Consider the following 18,724-nt stretch of genomic DNA (forward strand, 5'->3'; position numbering starts at 1 on the left):
GTTTCAGTTCTGGAGTGAATGATGTGAATGTGGGTGAAAGAAGGGTGCCACTGCATGTTGTTTCTGTGCCCAGCTGTTCCAAAACTTAGATAATCACATGCTAAAGGTATTTTGAAAGGCCATGCTAAGGTTCCATAAGAAACCCTAAGACCACTTGGAAACAGCTAAATTATTATCGCTTTTACACTTGTCTTGATCTCTCAAATATTGACATTAATAACAGTCATTATGATCACACACTTTCTCATGCAGGCAGTATAATGGACCCAGTCATGTGAATATGAGTATTTTACTAGAGGGAAGCTGTCACCTGTGAGGTCCCTGGCTTGTTTGCTGCAGATGTTTGAGCTCGCTCCATGTACTGGGCAGAGGGGTTGGAAAAAATGGTCTTTAGGAAAGACAGGGGAATTCTGTCTGTCTATACAGTTGAGCACCTAAGCCCTCTTAAATCATTTAAGTTAGGCTTTTTGTAGGTTGTCACTGGCTGGTTTTGCTTCTGTTCCTGCATGCCTGACCTGGGGTGTGATTGCAGAAGTAGTGAAACCCACGCAGTTGGAACTCATCTTGGTGGCATTGCTGCTTGGTCATACCAAATGCTACACAAACACTTAAGTGTGATGAAACATAGGGCTCTGGTGATCAAGTGAGACACTGAACATGAATAAAATTGTTGGATCTCAATTTCTGGGTCTCAAAACCAGCTATCAAATAACTCCTTTATTATACAGTATGTACTTATCTCCCCACCATCATGAGTTTTCGAAGGTGAATTAAACTGATCTTTGCAAAGGAGCAGTGTGTGGGGTTTCTTTGGAGTTGATGTATCTGAAAAGGGGAGCTGAAGTCTTCATGGTGTGTGTGGTTTTGAGTGTTCTGTGTGGCCATAGCAGGGATCACTGCCTTTCTGACTGCTGTAATGGAGAGAAACTCTGTGGTCACTTATGGGAAAGATTTGGCAGATGCAGAGCCTAACCACCAAGATATAAATCTTTTCGCCAGCAAAGCATCTGGGCATGTGACTGGCCTGTTAAATAGCCTCTGTATAACCTGCTATTGCTACTTTCTAGCCTTTCAGATTACTTTTGTGTGGTTGCTGTTTGTAGGTAGGAATTTTCCCATAATTTGTCATCATGGTTGCAGAAAGATTTAGCTAGATAAGAAAACTGTGTGTTGAAAATGCTAGCAGAATTGACCTTAAAGCATACTTAAATGTACCATTTGCATTCAAAATGTCTTCCTGAACAAGAGTAAAATCCACAGGCAGTGCTGTGCCAGAATTACCTGTAGTTTGCTGCCCATGCCATGCATGCTGTGTTTGCTATGAACCTAAACTCAGGAAAATCCATTTATGCTTTTTTTTTTCTTCTGAATTCCTCAATGGCTTTTTTTATTTCTTCCCCTTTTAAAGGTCCGTACTCCTTAAATGGTTATAGGGTGAGAGTGTACAGACAGGATTCTGCCACCCAGTGGTTTACTGGTATCATTACTCATCATGATCTCTTCACCCGCACTATGGTTGTTATGAACGACCAGGTGAGTTTGGTATGTTTGGAAAACAAGCTTCAAGTAAACTACATGTTGTGAGTTCTCAATATTGTTTTGTGGTACTCTGAAATCCACTGAGTTGTTCAGTTCCAGCAGGGTGAGTCTATTACTGAGCTGAAACTACAGCATGACGTTGCATTGGGCTAGCAGTTAAAACCATCCTGAAGCTGTATGTTTGTGCAATGATGTGATTAATACCAGTCCTACAGTGTTGCTTTTCTCTGTTGTTGCTATTAGGCTAGTGAAGTCTTTGAAGTGAAGCAATCTAGATATAAGAACTGGTCTTCCCTGTCAGCTCTGTTGAATTTCTTTTCTCAATGCTGAAGTCTTCTAGTGCTGCACTAGCGATTACTTTCAAGCAACTGAAATACCTACTGTCTGCAGTTTGTTGAATTAAGCATTTAGTGTAGCCCTAATTTACTTTTACTGTGGTGGGTTTTAGTTGTATGTCTGAAGTTGCTGTTAGAAAATGAATTAATGCTGGTATTTTTCATGGCAGAAATGAATTCTGTTTCAGAGGATCAGAGTAATGGCTCAGTGTTAATATAGCAAATGACCCATCTGCCTTAAAGTAACTGGCAAAATCACATGTGACAGTAAAAATTTAAGACCAGTCTAATGCTCCTACATTCTTTCCCCCATAATTTGCTCTTATTAATTTTCCCCAAATACTATTTTTTTTCACTTAGTGACACATTGATCGGAGTTCCAGTTGGCACTTCCGTTCTTCTGAAAATCCCTCACTAGTTAAACACTGCTAGAGTTAGAGTTCTTTTCTTCGTTCATTTTGGTTCCTTTCAGCATTTTTGCTTCTGTTGGAAGCATTATTGTAATGTGTTTCTGCAGTATATTTTATAGTATATTAAATAAATTTTATAAAATATTTGCATATTGTAATTGCTGCTTAAGGGTTACTTGAGCTCAGTGACTTAATTTCAGATCTGCAGGTCAGTGAAGGGGGGAAGAAGTGGTGGTGGTGTACTTGGTGGGGGGAAGAATTTTTGCAGTGATATGTTTGCTTTGGTTTTACTCTATTCACAGCCTTTGTGGAGAGTTGTATGTCAGTTCTGCTTGTCAGAATTAAGTGGGCTTTTCTCTGATCACTCCTTAGCACACAGAATAGACTGGTGAACACTGATATAGAAAATACAGATAGGGCAGTGTCTGAACATCTGCTGATTACTGTTTGTTGGTTTTGTTTTTGTTTTTTTGTTTTTTTAATTAAACCAGGTGTTAGAACCTCAGAATGTTGATCCTTCTATGGTTCAGATGACCTTTCTAGATGATGTTGTTCACTCTTTGTTGAAAGGTGAAAATATTGGCATCACTTCACGCCGACGGTCTCGTTCCAACCAGAACAGCAACACAGTCCACGTAGATACATTTATCTTTTTACCTAAGTATTTTTGTGTATTGCAAATACTAAAAATACATGTTAAAAGTTGCTAATTAAAATTGCATTAAGTCCATTAATTACAGAATTATTTTTAGGGTCATTATACACGTGCACAAGCAAATAGTCCCAGACCAGCAATGAATTCCCAAACTGCAGCACCAAAACAGAATTCTCACCAGCACCAGCAACAGAGGAATACTCGGCCAAATAAGAGGAAAGGCTCTGATAGCAGCATGCCTGATGAAGAGAAGATGAAAGAAGATAGATACGATTATATAGGTCGAGGAGGTAAAAGCAGTTATTGGAAAGGGAGGGAGAGCTTCTTAAAACCATATTAAATTGAAAATGTGATAGACATGCTTTTATCTTTTACAGAAAACCTCAAAACCAAAAATAAACACTTCCTTAGTAAAAGAAGAAAACCTGAAGAGGATGAAAAAAAACTAAATATGAAGAGACTGCGGACAGACAATATCTCGGATTACTCTGAGAGCAGTGACTCAGAAATTTCAAATAAAAGATTAACAGATTCGTCCTCAGAGCAAAATTCAGAAAATGAATTAAAAAGCAAGAACTCTTCAAAGATAAACGGAGAAGAAGGAAAATCCCAAACTATTGAGGGGGTAGAACAGACACTAACAGATAGGCGATCTCCATGGGATGACATACAGGAGGATAAAAACCATGAAGAGACAGAAAGAGTTAAGTCGTCCGTCTTAGATCAGCAAGAAAAATCTTCACTCCATGCAGCAGAGCAGCCAACACCTTATGAGCAGAATGCCAAGGATCCACATGTTGAAGTGTGCGGTGCTGAAAAACATCGCACAGCAGAATTTAAGAATGAGCAGTTTTTACCCAGGCCTCCTACTCCGAAATGTGGTGTTGATATTACTAATAAAAACAGCTCTGAAAAGGAGAACCAGGATGATGCTGCAAGTACCTTTGGTGTGCAAACGGTTCAGAAAATAGAATCTCACAGCAGCGATTTAAAGCAACAGTTTGCAAATGCAAATTTCCTTGAAGCAAGAAAACAGGAAGCTGATCAAAGTTGGGTTAGCAGTGTTGTTAAAACGGATTTGATACAACCTGGGGTTGTAAAAACGTTACCAGTAAATGAACATTTAAATCCTGAAAAAGAAAAAGCGCAGTATGGCTCGTTTATGTCTTCATTAAATGTAGTTTCTCTAGCAGAAGAGAGCAGGCTGCATAAACAAAGTCCAGTCCCTGATTCTGTGAAGTCAAAACCTAGTGCTTCAGTTGATCATCCTAAAACAAAGTCACCTGATGTTAAGCCTAAATTCACCCAATCTTCTGATACTGTGAAGTCTAAGGTTAGTTCCCAAAACAGCCATGCTACTGGATTAACAAGGTCAGCCAATAAAACTGATCATGATTTGCCTAGGTCTAGTTTTCATCCAGTTCCAGCTAGAGTTAGTGCTCTAGAAGCTACTAAAAGTCCTCTTATCATTGACAAGAATGAGCATTTCACAGTGTACAGGGACCCCACTCTGATTGGACAAGAAACAGGAACTAATCACATTTCACCTTACTTGCATCAGCATAATTATCCTCTGCATTCCTCATCCCACCGAACCTGTTTAAATCCAAATGCTCATCATCCTGCATTACCTGGTTCATCCCATCTGCTGGCTGGGTCTTCAGCTCAGGCTCCCTTGTCCGCTATTAACACTCACCCGCTTAGTACTGCATCTCACCATTCTGTTCATCACCCTCATCTACTTCCTGCAGTGTTACCCGGAGTGCCTGCTGCCTCCTTGCTGGGTGGCCATCCACGACTAGAGACTGCTCATGCTAGCAGCTTAAGCCATTTGGCATTAGCACACCAGCAGCAGCAACAGATGTTACAACACCAGTCTCCACATCTTCTTGGACAAGCTCATCCTTCTGCTTCCTATAATCAGCTAGGGCTTTATCCAATTATTTGGCAGTATCCAAACGGAACACATGCTTACTCAGGACTTGGTCTGCCCTCATCCAAATGGGTCCACCCAGAAACTCCTGTTAACGCAGAGGCTTCCTTGAGAAGGGTAAGTTGAGCTCATTTCTTAATGACATAATTTGCTGGGGCTGATGCCTCCCAACAGTGGGTTTCTAGGTACAGGTTCAGTAGTTCGTGTCACACCGAGTGCATGGCAGTGGTGGGTTTTTCAAGTAGCAGAGAACTAGGAATGGAAATCCACTAGTAACTACTGTCTCACAGTGGACGTGAGTAGGGAGTTCTTCCAGACATTAGTTTCCTAAGTGTTTTAAAGAAAGACAAAATATTTGGTTTTAGTTTATGACCAGGCGAGGTCAGCCAGCTGGTTTGGGACCTCAAGTCCACAGGGTAAATATTTGCTACATCAAACTATGAAAGTCATTGTGTAAGTTAAATACTAGGAGGGGTAGGACAGTCATCTTCATAGTGAAGTTTTGTGTATGCTCACTAAATAATGGATAAGAGTTGAGATGGAAAGAATACTAAATCCAGTGGGAACTTCTGAAGAGAAATACTAGCATTTATAAATCTTTCTTGCACTGTTACACCCATTTCTCTTGTCTTTACACTTATCTGTGTACCCTCTCTTAGCGTATCTTTTTCTCCCCTTCTGTTCTTGTTGACACACATCCCTACCTTGCCATCTGCTTTCTACTCTTCTGTATTCATGTCAGGGTGATTCCTCTGTCTGTATGCTGGATATACACTTCGCTGAAGTCTCAGAAGAAATGGTTTGTGTTTTTCAGCCTAGTGCCCAGTGTGGCAGCAGAGCAGTGTTTGGCAGGCAGACATGGCATTTACAGGAAAAACTTTCCTAGCTCTTGGAGGCTTGGAATATGGCATGATCATTGCAGGCACTTTAGAGAAACAGTGCTAAGATGAAGCATCTGTAGTACAGACAGAAACTTCAGAGGGCTTTACTGCCAGCTTCAACCAAACCTCCACTGAGCATGTGCATACCAAATCTTCAGAGACTTACAACTTGGCCTAATTTGGGCAGATTTTCACAGGGACCACAAAAGGCATGTTGCTGACAGTGGTCCTTCTGCCAAATTGTAAGCCTTTGTGTCAAAGCTTGGAGTTCTTGAATGGTTATAAGGATTTTTTTCTTTTTCATCATGGAGAAAGCTATTCTTCCCCAGCCTCATTTTTGAGAAAAGCCAAACCATTGTGGCTGAGTGTTTCCCAAACTGCCAGTTTGAGTTGGCCTTGTAATGTGAAGTCAGTTTGATCTAAAATGTGATAAAGTCAAATACAACAGAGAAGAAAAGCCTAAGAGAAAACTATAGGTGGATTTATATTTTCATGTTGCTGCCTGCTCTACCCATGCTGAAGTCCATTTTAAAGAACTTAGGATAGACTGTTTTCACTCTGGCTGCCTGAAGTATGCAGCCCTGCATACCGAGGCACGTAGCTTTTTAATTATGTTGATATGTGGCAATTGTCTTGTGGTGACTTGTCTTCTGGCTCTCGCACTGAAGGCCTTTTTTAAATACATCTTAGAAACCCAGAATGGGCGTTTCCAAAGTTGGTTTGCGTGGATGCCACAACTGCAGAAAGGGAATTATGTGCTTCAGCTGCAACAGCAGTAGCAGCCACCCTCAGCTCAGGGATGAGTCAGGTCTGTGTGCTGAAGGAAGCATGCCCCCTAGCCCACCTTTTCCTCCCATCCACAGGTGGCTGTGGCAGCTCCAGTCTTTGGGTTGGGCCGTAGATGGTTGCAGGTGAAGTTGCAAGCTGTTTGGGCAATGCTTGGAGCTCAGGCAGATGTTCCTCAGCTCCTCTAGGGAGAAGGTGATGGGCCTTTTTGCATAATACTTTAATACAGCTTACAGGCTATTCGTGGGAACTCACCACAGCGTGGGAACTCCTGGCCTAGGAAATGTGTGCACTAAAACTGCCAGTGCAAACCCAGGCAGTTGCTTTGAATATTCAAAAGTATAGGAATCAGAACTTCAAAGTTGTAGCACCTGCATATCTATTCTGTGGTGCGTGCATGCGTCATGAGAGCTCTTGGCTCCCCTTCTGCTGAAGCAGCTCTCAACTGGGAGTTATCAAGACTGGGGAGGAGAGGGATGGACTGGTGGGGAGCAGAGGAGGGGAAGAAGTTCTGGGCAGTGCCAGGAGTTCGGGGTGGAACAGCATGTTGTGGTGCACAAGAGCTCCACTCACTCTTGTCCCAGCCCCTTCTTGGCTTGTACCTAGCACTTGAGCACCACTCCAACAGGGTGCCCTGCCTCTCCACTCCTCTGTGCATGCTTCTTGTGAGCAGGTCTGAAGAGGGGAGAGGGAAAGGGGGGAGGTACAGAAAGCAGCTCTTATCTTTTCTGCAGAGTTACAGAAGTTCCAGAGAAGATAGAAAAATAGAAACTTACCCAAGTATTCAATTACAAAAGTTTCATAAATTTAGACTATCACAGTGTGTGTAAACAATGAGGTTGGTAGTGCCCACCTTTTGAGTATTTAGGTACACAGCAGAAAATTATGTGTACTGTGTGTTTGCTGTGCTGCAAAGTATGGCAGGCATGTACATTTATGGTTTTAATAGTGTGCTGCTACTGATATTATGCCAAATAAAAATGCCTGGAAAAACAAAGCAGATTAATTAGGATTATTATACTTGAATCATTTGGTTGCAGAGAGGAGAGGAATCATCCAGGGAAGAGGTAGTGCTGTCCCTTAACATTGAGATCTGTTATAAAGCTGGCGTAGAAATTGTTTTCCAGAAATACTACCAAACCATGTTTGTCTTTTGAAAGAAATACTTCTTCCAATTCACTGAAGAGCTAATGGTCTGTTTGCTAGTAACTGAAATCCAATGCCATCAGGCTATCATTGGTTTCCTAATTTTGATGGGTTTGAGATGCCATTTGAGGATTAACTATTCATGCTGAATACTGAAACAGTTCTAAGAATACTTCTGAAATCTGTAAACTATTTTGTATGCCACAAGTCCAGGGGAAGTACAGTCAGATGTTCCAGTTGATAAAAAAGTGACTTGAAATGTTAAATTTTCTTGTGTATGATTTGATGCTGAAATACATTACTTCCCTCTGAACATTGGTAGGACTTAAAACAGTAACTCTTGTGGTCCCATGATTATTTTAAAATCTGATTTTAGTTTTTTGGTTTGGTTGGTGTTAGCAGAATTCTCCCAGCCCGTGGTTACACCAGCCCACCCCGGTGACCTCAGCTGACAGCCTTGGTTTACTGAGTCACATTCCTGTGCGACCGTCCAGTGCAGATGCCCTTCGGCCTCTCAAACTGACAACGCATTCCAGCCCACCATTGTCCAAAAGTATTGTAGAGCATCACAAAGAGTAAGTTTGCTGTTGAATTCTGTGTGAGGGCATACATTTCAGCGGCTGATGTTGTCTTCTAGCTTCCCTTTAGTTTATTTGTAAATGTGGGTGACTGTGATAGCTCCTCAGTGTGCTGCAAAACAGACTGTGCCCTGTTGGCTTGGAATGGTACTTGAGTTCATGAGTCATCTGAAGACTTGAAAATTGTACCTAGTATAAAGAAAAGTTTATTTTGTGTTAATGGATAACTTTGTTCAGAGCATGGGAAGAAAAGGTCTTCGTTTAGCATGTTGCACTGCGTTCAGACTAACCTATGTCTGCTTAACCTTTTTAAAACAGAGAACTGGAGAGGAAAGCGTTTATTGAACCTTTACGTTCTGTTACAACTGCACCAGTAAAAACAGAGCTAGAGCAAAGCAGAACACAGACAGCAAAGGAGAGCCATATGCACAGGCATTTTGCAGATCCAATGTTGAACCAGCTGCCAAGGCCACCACAGGAGACTGGGGAGCGACTGAGCAAATACAAAGAAGAACACAGACGGATACTACAAGAAAGTATTGAAGTTGCTCCTTTTACAGCTAAAATAAAAGCGCTTGAGGGAGAGAGAGAGAACTACTCCAGGGTAACGTCCCTATCTTCAAGTCCCAAAAGCCATACAGTAAAGTATGACAAAGATGCTGAACGCTCTGTATCAGAACTGTATAAAATGAAGCATTCGGTTCCACAGAGTTTGCCACAGAGTAACTATTTCACCACCTTGTCTAACAGTGTTGTAAATGAACCGCCGAGATCATACCCATCAAAGGAAGCTTCAAGTACATATGTTGATAAGCAAAGTAATTGTCCTTCAACATCAGCTAGTCCCCAGACTCTTTCCTCTTACATTTCTTCTCTTTCAAAACCCCCACCTTTGATTAAGCACCAGCCAGAGAGCGAAGGCTCTGCGAGCAAGATACCCGAGCAGCTTTCGCAGTCAGTGCAGTCTCACTCTGTAAATTCTTTTAGAAGTGACAGCAGGAGCCCTACTCAGTTGTCAGTCTCTTCTTCAAATACACTCCGGAGTATGCCTGCCTTGCATAGAGCCCCTGTGTTTCACCCACCTGTGCATCAGAACCTGGAGAAGAAGGAAAGCAGCTATAGCAGTCTTTCACCTCCAACTCTAACCCCTGTTCAACCCGTTAATGCTGGTGGGAGCAAAATACAGGAGTTGCAGAAACCACCAACTTTAGTACCTGAGCCTAAGGAAGCTCAGACTGTTTACAAGGGCACTTCTGAACAGAATTTGTCAGAAATATGGAAGTCAAATAATGCCCCAAAGAATGAAAAAGTGGATTGGCATGTTGAAAGAGTGAGTGGAAAGTCACAGTCCGCTACAGCATCTGTTATTGTGCGTCCTCCTTCTAGCACGAAATACGAGAGCGTACAAGTAACGCAGTCTGCTTCCAAAGACCGAGTTAGTGAGAGATCTTCAGCTGTGACAAATCAAGCAGATTGCCTGAAAACAGCGGAAGCCAGGGAGACTGGAAGAATAATTCTGCCAAATATGAACTCAGACAGTGCTCGCACACAGTATGAAAAGAAATTTCCAGCTGTCTCGCAAGGCAGCATTCCTCATGCTGTCACCCCTACCACAACTATGATCTGCAGTACCAAAACGGATGTCACCACAGCAGCAACAACAACTACCAGTGTGTCAAGCTGGGGTAGTTCAGAAGTGACATACTCCTTATCGAACACGGTTTTGGCCTGTGCGCCGCTGGAGTGTACTGCCTCGAGAACAGCAAGTCCGGCAGTGGCACAGAGCCAGGAATGCAAGGTCAGCACTCCAGCTCCAGTTACACTCGCTGCTGGCAAGACTGGCACCACTGCTCAACCGAGCTCGGGATTCTCCACCTCCACCGACTTTGTTCATTTGAAAAAGCACAAGGCAGCATTGGCTGCAGCTCAGTTTAAAAGTAGTAACACCAGTGAGACCGAGTCCAACTCTGTGAAAAATCAGACATTTTCAACCTCTCTCTCCCTAGACAGTGCTATCGTCTGTAATACAATAAACAAAGCGAACTCTGTAGGCAGTGGGCAGACTTCCCAGACGAGTCAGCCAAACTACCACACTAAACTGAAAAAGGCTTGGCTAACAAGGCATTCTGAGGAAGATAAAAACACTAATAAAAAAGAGAATTCAGGGAACAGTGTTTCAGAAATTATTAAGCCATGTACTGTCAATTTAATAGCTTCTACATCAAATGATTTGCAAAATAACATAGATAGCAAAATCTTGGCAGATAAGTTTGTGAAGGAAGATAAGCACCCTAGGAGAAAAGCAAAACGAACTTACGAGTCTGGCTCTGAGAGTGGAGACTCTGATGAAAGTGAGAGCAAGTCAGAGCAAAGGACTAAACGGCAGCCCAAGCCAACTTACAAAAAGAAACAAAATGATTTGCAGAAAAAAAAGGGTGATACAGAGGAAGAAGTAAAACCGAATGGTGTTCTTAGCAGGAGCGCCAAAGAAAAAAGCAAGTTGAAGCTACAGAGCGGCAGTAACAGCAGTGAGTATATTATTCTTACTTGGAAGAGACATGCTAATGTAAAGTCTAACAGTGTTAATCCTTAAGGGTTTGTCATACATTATAGTTGGGAAAAGAGTTAAAAAACATGCTTGTGTGAATGACTAGGTCCAGATTTATCTGTCTTGAGGCCATTTGAAATATCCTGGTTTAAGAAATTCAGCATTTTCTATATATGTGTTAACAAACTGGTTCTTGCCCTAAAATTAAGCAGGAAACTCGTTTATGCTGTCCATCAGAATTGAACAGACTGGTGCATATAGTTGTGCCACTACCATTGAGATATATATATATGTGGTGGTTTGTTGAGGTTTTTTTAAGATCTAATGCATTTATTTTTGGAGCACTACTGGAGGAAAGATTCTCTATTGTTGAACTTTAATTCATCCTTTGATCAGGAAGCCAGAGGCAGTTCCTTGAGAGCCTGATGCCACTCTGTTATGATTCAGTTAATTTAATGAAAGATTTGAGGGAGAGCCATTTCACACTCCTAACTAGTATGTGTATTACATCGTGTTAACATCCCTCTTGTTTAAGGAATAAATAAGTTTAGGGAAATACAACTTTCAATTTAAGTGTAATACTGTAGCATGTAGCAAATTGTAACTAGATTTGTCTAGAAAGAGAAACTGGTCTGGCAGCATGAGATTTTATTTTAAGAACTTAGATTATTTTTTATCTCAATTTATTCTTCTCCAAGGACTGTTCCCTTGCCTTTGTTCTGGTTGAGTATGAGAATGTCTACCATTAAATTACCTTTCACAAGAATTTTTAAGTACAAGTAGTAAGAAAAGGGAGTACTGCTCCCTATAATTACATTCTCTGGCTTTTCACTGCCTAGTATATAGTTACTTTTCTGGTATTTGAGAGTACTTGATCCCTAAGTTGTATTGGGTGCTGGAAGTGTTGCAGTCTGTCTGAGATATTCTGGCTTGGGTCCAGTGATAGTACTATTACTTCCCCCCACCCCGCAAAAGGGAAGATCAAGGAGAACATACCTATAAAGTCTTTCTCATTTTCAGTTCTAAAAGTAAACTAAATACATACATGTGACATGTTAGGTCTTTGACCTGTGCATTGTTGCAAAAGATTTTTTTGTGAGTTTATTGTAGAAGGATTGTTTAATTAAGTTAAGGGAAGGCAATAACTTCTTGTTTTGGCTAGCAATACCTGACTATAGTAGTGCTATATGATAAAACATGATGGAACTATTTCATGGAACTTAGGTTGGGAAATGGGTGGGAATTGGTATGTTCTGTTGCTAGTCACACAGCCTGTGTCCTGCACATTAACTGGGCAGAAATCGTATGCTTGCCTTCCTTTTGAAATCTTAACAGACAGGGGGTCTTTCTGTCTCTCCTGCTTGACCCATTAAATAGTTGAACATTGATACTCCTGTCAGTTTATCTTGGGGGAGTTTTGCTGTAATTTTTGAGAGCTGGTCAGAGATTTTCTTACTAAAAAGACTTTCCACAACGGTCTACGTAAAACGTAGTCATCCTTGGGGAGCTTTCAGGAAAGAATGGGTCCTCACTGGATGGCTGCCTGGGCTCCCCATAGGTGGCTGAAAATAACTGTGCTTCAGGATCTGGGGCTTGGAGGCAGTTTCACAATGTGGGTGGTATCTGGATACTGCCAGGGTTGAGAACTGCTTTGTCCTGGTGCTGTTTCAGAAAGCCCTGGGAGCCTGTGTGTTAGCCAGAGTGCTCAGAGCTCCAGGCTGCAAGGCTCCCTCCTGCAAAGCAAGGCATTTTACAGTCCTGCAAGTGCTGGGGATCTTCCAAGTTCCTGCCCACAGAGCTTGAAGTCTAGCAGCTTCCAGATGACACCCGGAATCTTTGGTTCCAAGGCAGAAAACTTGTTTTTGGACTAGTAAACCTGTACTTCGGCCTTTTCTACTCTCAAGTTTTAATCCAGTTACGGTAACGCTCCTTGGATGAGTTTGGAGTGCATTTTGTAGGCCATGAACTGAGGCACAGGAAAACTGTCACTTTGCAAAGTTTGTACAGGACATCTCTGGTAAAATACAGATCTGGACCCAGGTACCAAGTCCAGAGTTAGCACCCTGACCTCTCTATCATCCTACATCAGATCCCTCTTTACAGGACATGAACTTTCAAGAGTAGTGGTAAATGAAATGACAGATACTTTGTCTATCTGCAGATAAAACTGGTGCCACTTTTAAAAGTCATTAAAATGAAAGCCTGGTTAAAAAACAACAGGGTTCAGTTTCAAAGTGTGTATGTGAAAACTGTACATATTACTCAATAGATTTGCTCCTTGTGTTAACTCAGTGTCAGATCTGCTGACTTTCATATTGAAAATGGAATTGTACTGCTTAGCCTTGCAAAGCTAACAAATTTGACAGTAAACGGATTCTGTTATTCCTTATGCCAGATACTTTGTTAAGTTCAAATGAGTTACATGTGAGTAGAGTGTTCATCTGTAATCATACCTGTAACCCTCAGCACAAATAAATCTTGAAGAAGTGGGATTTTTTTTTTTAAAGCTTTTACTCATTAAATTGTTGCCTTTTTGGCATACATCTTCACTTGAAACAGAATTCAAACCCTTCTTGTCTTGGGGTGTTGTATTTCTTCATTTATTTTGTAAGAAGGAAATTCTGAAGATGATTTTAGTGGAGTATGTGGTGAACAATGCGCTAATGTAAGAGAAAATACAGTGTCCTAGGTATTTCTGGTAGCTCAGCAGGTAGTTAACTGTGCTCCTGCCTGTCTAAGTGTGATTGGTAGCTATGCTTTTTAAACTTTGGTGCTGACAAACTGAGAAATGGAAGTAATAATGGAATGTGTTATGCAGGTAACAAATGTACTTTCAGAAATACTGAATGCAGACTGATCTGACTGGGATTTGTGAATAAGGGCCGCCAGTATCTCAAATGAAATTCTCCTTCCTTTTGCAGCTGGTATACCTCGCTCAGTGTTAAAAGATTGGCGCAAAGTAAAGAAGCTGAAGCAAACAGGAGAGTCCTTTTTGCAGGATGATTCTTGTTCTGAAATAGGACCAAATTTGCAAAAGTGCAGAGAATGTAGGTTAATAAGAAGTAAGAAAGGAGAAGAACCATCTCACTCACCAGTGTTTTGTAGATTTTACTACTTTCGGCGGTAAGTACAGCTATTTTCCTGATAATGTGGTGTTTTAACTGTTAAAAATAATACTGGCAAAGGACTTGCATGCTTTTGAAAGCTTGTCTGATACTTCTGGCTCAGTCAGTCTGCCTGATAAAAGACACTGTCTGCTTTAACAGTATTTACATCTATATTTCTTACTTCTTTTGCGGATTGACTTCATTGCAGTTTAAAGCTTTATAGCAAAGACATCAGAACATCCGCCCAGTGTACCTTAGGCAAGCAGAAAATGCAGCACATCATCATTACACAGCTGTCTGACATTTGAAGTGGGATTTTCAAAAGGCGTGCTTCAGTTATCCTGGACAAGTTGTACAACCACAGAGTTGCACTTATCTGTAATTGTTCTGATGCCAGTATATGGTGGGAATGCTGCTCAATGTTTTCTGAGGACAGAGGAGTTGTGACCTCCTTTTTTCAACATTAATGACTGATCAAGGAAAACTCTCAAGTCCGGAAGAAAATTTCCCAGGGTGCAGCATCATGTACATGGTGCACACAGCACAGCTATCAAGACAGAACAAAACAGCTTTAATTTGCACATGGGCTGTGTTATCACTATATATCTGTCTCATTTTGGACAGGCAGTTGTTCCCAAGATTTGGGTTAATGTTTTATAATGAAGCTTTAGTTACAAGACTTGATGGGGTAGTCCAGGAATCGTTTCAAGGTTGGACTTGGAATACCTTCTGTGTAAGAATATTCACTTCCTAATGTGGCAGTATTGGAGTTTCAGGGTTTTCCACGCTGTGTAAAGGAGAGAACATGAGTGATAACAGTTTTGCCAACATTTTAGAACACAGTTATGGAATTTAAAAATTTCAGTGTTTTAAATCTATCATGGTAAATTTTATAGCACTTTAATGATTTCTATTTTAGTAAGGCAACAGGGCTTGAATTGTAAACAAAATTTGCACAGCACTTGGAAGTCGTACCAGAAAATTTCTCATTTCTTCTAGTTCGTTAAGTATCTAAATATCATTTTTGGTACTTAGTTCTGAATTCAGGACTATTTTCCTGTCATGGCTGTAAAATTCCTTAACTCTTATGAATAATGAACTATCCTGTATTATGCAAGACAGAATAATTAATTGTCACTGCTTAAAAATAGGCTAAATATAGCCAGGGGTAGTGGAATGGTATCAGGTAGGATAAAGGAAAGCCTTCAGTTATTTTAAAGGTCAGGATAGTGGATACAAAAAAACCATTATCTTGTATTAGTGATTTGTTCTGCTTGGGAAGACTTAGAGTGTTGAACTCCTGTTTTTTGAGCATGAGAGCAGTAGGACAAAAGAGCTATAAAATATGAGTCAAACAGAGTGATTGCTGTCACAGACACTCCAAAAATTAAAGGTGGGGAATAGGTAGAACCAAAATCTGGCACAAAAAAAAAGAAGAGAGAAATCAGATAATTTTCCTGTCTGCAATTCTAAAGCAGAATTATAAGCAAACTGAATGCAAGACGTCTAGTTAGTTTGAGTTTTCATACTTCCTTACTGTTAATTTTAAACCATTTTTGGCAATAGGATTTATTTTTAAATTAAAAAATACAGCAGAATGCTAAAAAAGGTAAAGTAAATTTAGCTGTTGTAAGACATAAGCAGTAAGGTAAATTAGCAAGTAAACTGTAAGTCACAGAATGTAACAATATATGCAGTTAAACTATCTGTTTTCATTTTTAGGTTATCTTTTAGTAAGAATGGAGTGGTTAGGATAGATGGTTTCTCCTCTCCTGATCAATATGATGATGAAGCACTGAGTTTATGGACACATGAAAACTATGAAGATGATGAACTGGACCTAGAAACTTGTAAATACATTCTAGATATCATAGGTGATAAATTTTGTCAGTTAGTAACATCTGAAAAAACAGCCATGTCCTGGGTGAAGAAAGATGGTAAGTCAGTCTCAAATGCTCTTAAATATTTTGGAGTTCTACTCAGCTGTTTACGTTCATCGTGACCCACTGCTTCCTTTTGAGTAGCTCACCTCACTGGACTGTCATATGGGATTTCCTAGGCTATTTTGTAAGAGGATATGTTGGGAAGGGACAGGGATTGTTCTCAATGGGCCAGCCCATTTCCCCCTCCTGTGCTGGTCCAGGGCTGGGGCCAGGCTGTTGTTGGGTTTGGAGCAGCCTTGGTTCCCAGCTTGGCCTCCAGCTCTCCAGCCAGAGCAGCAAGCTCCAAGCCAAGGCCCACAGTGAGCCAGGTACCGACTGCTGCCAGCAGACAATGTGTTTCTGACGTGTCTCCTTCCCAAAACAAAGGAGAATAATGTGACAGCATGGGCCCAGAGAAATGTGCTAACACCTCACCAAAGCCACAGTTAGTCCATCCTTCTGGTCCATAGCAGATGGGCATAGGTTGGAAATGGGCTGATGGCTCCACTAATTTCAGGCAATAGGAGTAGGAGGTGGGGCAGAAAAGCAGAAGTACTAGCCAGGTCTCCAGGATAGGCGCTCTCTCCCCTCCTGCTGACTTGTAACTGTCCAAACTCACCAGTTTGGCTGCCCTTGAGATGAAACATGTCCCATAGGCAGTCAGGTGAAAAACCCAGCTCTCCTCGTTGCATGGGGTAAAAGTATATGTTAAAGAAGTTCTTCGTACTTGCAGCCCACTCACGTTAAGCAGGAATATTCTTTCTGTATTACTTCAGTCTGTTTTTTGGATGCTTTAATTTCTTTACAGTCTATTGATAGTAGAATTGATGGGGATGTTGTGTAATGCAACTAAGGGGATAGATGTTGGTGGTCTGTTTATGAAGGATCGCTTTCCTCCCTCCACACCCAGTTGCATCTGAGGGGAAAATGACGAATGTTTCATCTATAAAGACTATTCATACTGTGCTTTGCATTTAAATTTCAGTCCTTTTATTCTGTTTATTTTGTATTTCAGCCAAAATTGCATGGAAGAGAGCAGTGAGAGGAGTCCGTGAGATGTGCGATGCATGTGAAGCCACATTATTTAACATTCATTGGGTCTGCCAAAAATGTGGATTTGTGGTGTGCCTAGATTGTTACAAGGCAAAGGAAAGAAAAAGTTCTAGAGGTCAGTTCTTTATGAACTAGAGTATTGTATAGGCCGTTTATTCTCATTTGTTGTAGAGCTGCTGATCCACTAGTGTAACTGCCTTTCTGTAAAGTGTTTAATTACTGCTTGCGTGTTTTGGTTCCTCTTAGATCTCTTCACCTCTTTTTTTGTGGGTCAGTGTAGAATCAGTCATTCAGAAAGCAGCTGCTGTGGGGGCTGTTTTAGGTCTTTGTCTGTCTGCTCTTCAGCCTTTTTGTGTGGATTGTCTTAGACTGCTTGTGCCTTGCCCTTCAAGGTTAAATCTTGTTCTTCAGCTGTGAGACTGGCACTCCATTACACCTCCCTGCCTTATAGTAACTCACTGCTGTTAAGACTTGCCCTGATGTGAGTGCTTTTTTGGAGTCTTCCCTTCAGAAGTACATGGTTTGTCCTATTGGCTTAACAGCCTGCTTTTTATTACAAAAAAAAGAGAGAAAAATACTTCACATAGTATTTAAAATGAGTGTTAGTGGAGGTTTCACAGTCCAGCAGCCTACACACATACTCTGCTTATACTGTGCTTACATGGAAATGTCTAGTTTAGACTGTAGTGACATATAACAAGGTTAACTTGCAAACTTACGACTTCTTAGTGATCCAGCCTGCTTGTAGTTGAAAGGAGGAATGGCTTGGAAGATTGATCTGGTCATTCAACCCTTGATTGTGACATTGGTGCTCAGGCTGCTTGTTGGAAAGGACTGCCTTCCCCTGGGTGGCAGGCATTGTGCCCTGGCACAGTCGTGTAATCAAACACTGTGCCAGGAACCAGTTCAAGTATAATGCTGTTTTGAAAAGCATTTCCATGTTTGTCATAGCAGCATAATGTCACAGATGTGAAATGTTAGTAAAATAAAGTTTAACAGTTAAGTGGCAAATCTTTGATAAATAAACTCATCCATTTTGTCTTTGGCTGGCAGTGAGAGGCTTCCTACACTGCAGTTGCAGGATGTTCCCAGAGACTTAGGTCAAAGCCTTGAAGCTTCTAGGGAAGTAATGTCAGTGTTTTCCAAAGCCAAGAAGAGTTGTTAATGCTGTAAGGTTGGAGGCTGCTTCAGCAACTCTTAACTGGCTTAAGTCTGTGAGTGCGTGTATGTGTGCATCCATCTGACGTGGCTTGGGATATATGCCGAACATTATTTACCCTAGTGGGAATATGCAGTCAGAGGCTTTTTATAGCATGCATGTTAACCAGCCAGGAAAATTTTAGTAAAATGTCTTAAACGCTTAAAAAAGCAGGCTTCTTTTCAATTCTCTAACAGGGAAGACTTTCGCCTTACTGTTCATCACGTTACATGCAAAAGCAGAAGTATGATAGTTTCCCTCTCTGCAGCTTTATTTCTAATGATGCTGTAGGATTCATGTGAACTGTCTCTCTCTTTTGGCAGTCTCTTACAAAGTTCTGAACCACCCGCCCATCTATATAATAGAACCTTACATTACACCATTTTTCCTGGAACTGCTAGTTGTTTTTAGAGTTGCTAAATCTAACAGAGGATACACTGTTTTTTCCCTGCAATGTTTGAATATTTCATATTCAGATACTCATCAATGATTTCTCTCATTACTACATGGATGAATACGCATCCATTGTTATCTTCAGACAGTTCATGGCACCATCAAGTGGAAAGCCATGTTATGGCATTTCAGTGATAAAATACGTTAAGCAGGTATATGCTATTTTGGTTTTTTATTTGA

At 41.0% G+C, this 18,724-nt stretch overlaps 1 protein-coding gene across 1 annotated transcript in view; it reads left to right on the forward strand.

The window, feature by feature from the left end:
- The window catches only part of JMJD1C (jumonji domain containing 1C), a 56,668-nt gene that overhangs the window by 20,773 nt on the left and 17,171 nt on the right, over positions 1–18,724 (forward strand). The window contains exons 3-11 of the mRNA XM_010018407.1: positions 1,409–1,533; positions 2,776–2,919; positions 3,037–3,229; positions 3,317–4,989; positions 8,088–8,260; positions 8,582–10,791; positions 13,733–13,934; positions 15,641–15,855; positions 16,856–17,008. Coding sequence (XP_010016709.1) covers positions 1,409–1,533; positions 2,776–2,919; positions 3,037–3,229; positions 3,317–4,989; positions 8,088–8,260; positions 8,582–10,791; positions 13,733–13,934; positions 15,641–15,855; positions 16,856–17,008 — 5,088 coding nt within the window. The remainder of the gene's footprint in view (positions 1–1,408; positions 1,534–2,775; positions 2,920–3,036; positions 3,230–3,316; positions 4,990–8,087; positions 8,261–8,581; positions 10,792–13,732; positions 13,935–15,640; positions 15,856–16,855; positions 17,009–18,724) is intronic.

The sequence above is a fragment of the Nestor notabilis genome, unplaced genomic scaffold (assembly GCF_000696875.1).
Source record: "Nestor notabilis isolate BGI_N333 unplaced genomic scaffold, ASM69687v1 scaffold32567, whole genome shotgun sequence".
Taxonomy (NCBI): domain Eukaryota; kingdom Metazoa; phylum Chordata; class Aves; order Psittaciformes; family Psittacidae; genus Nestor; species Nestor notabilis.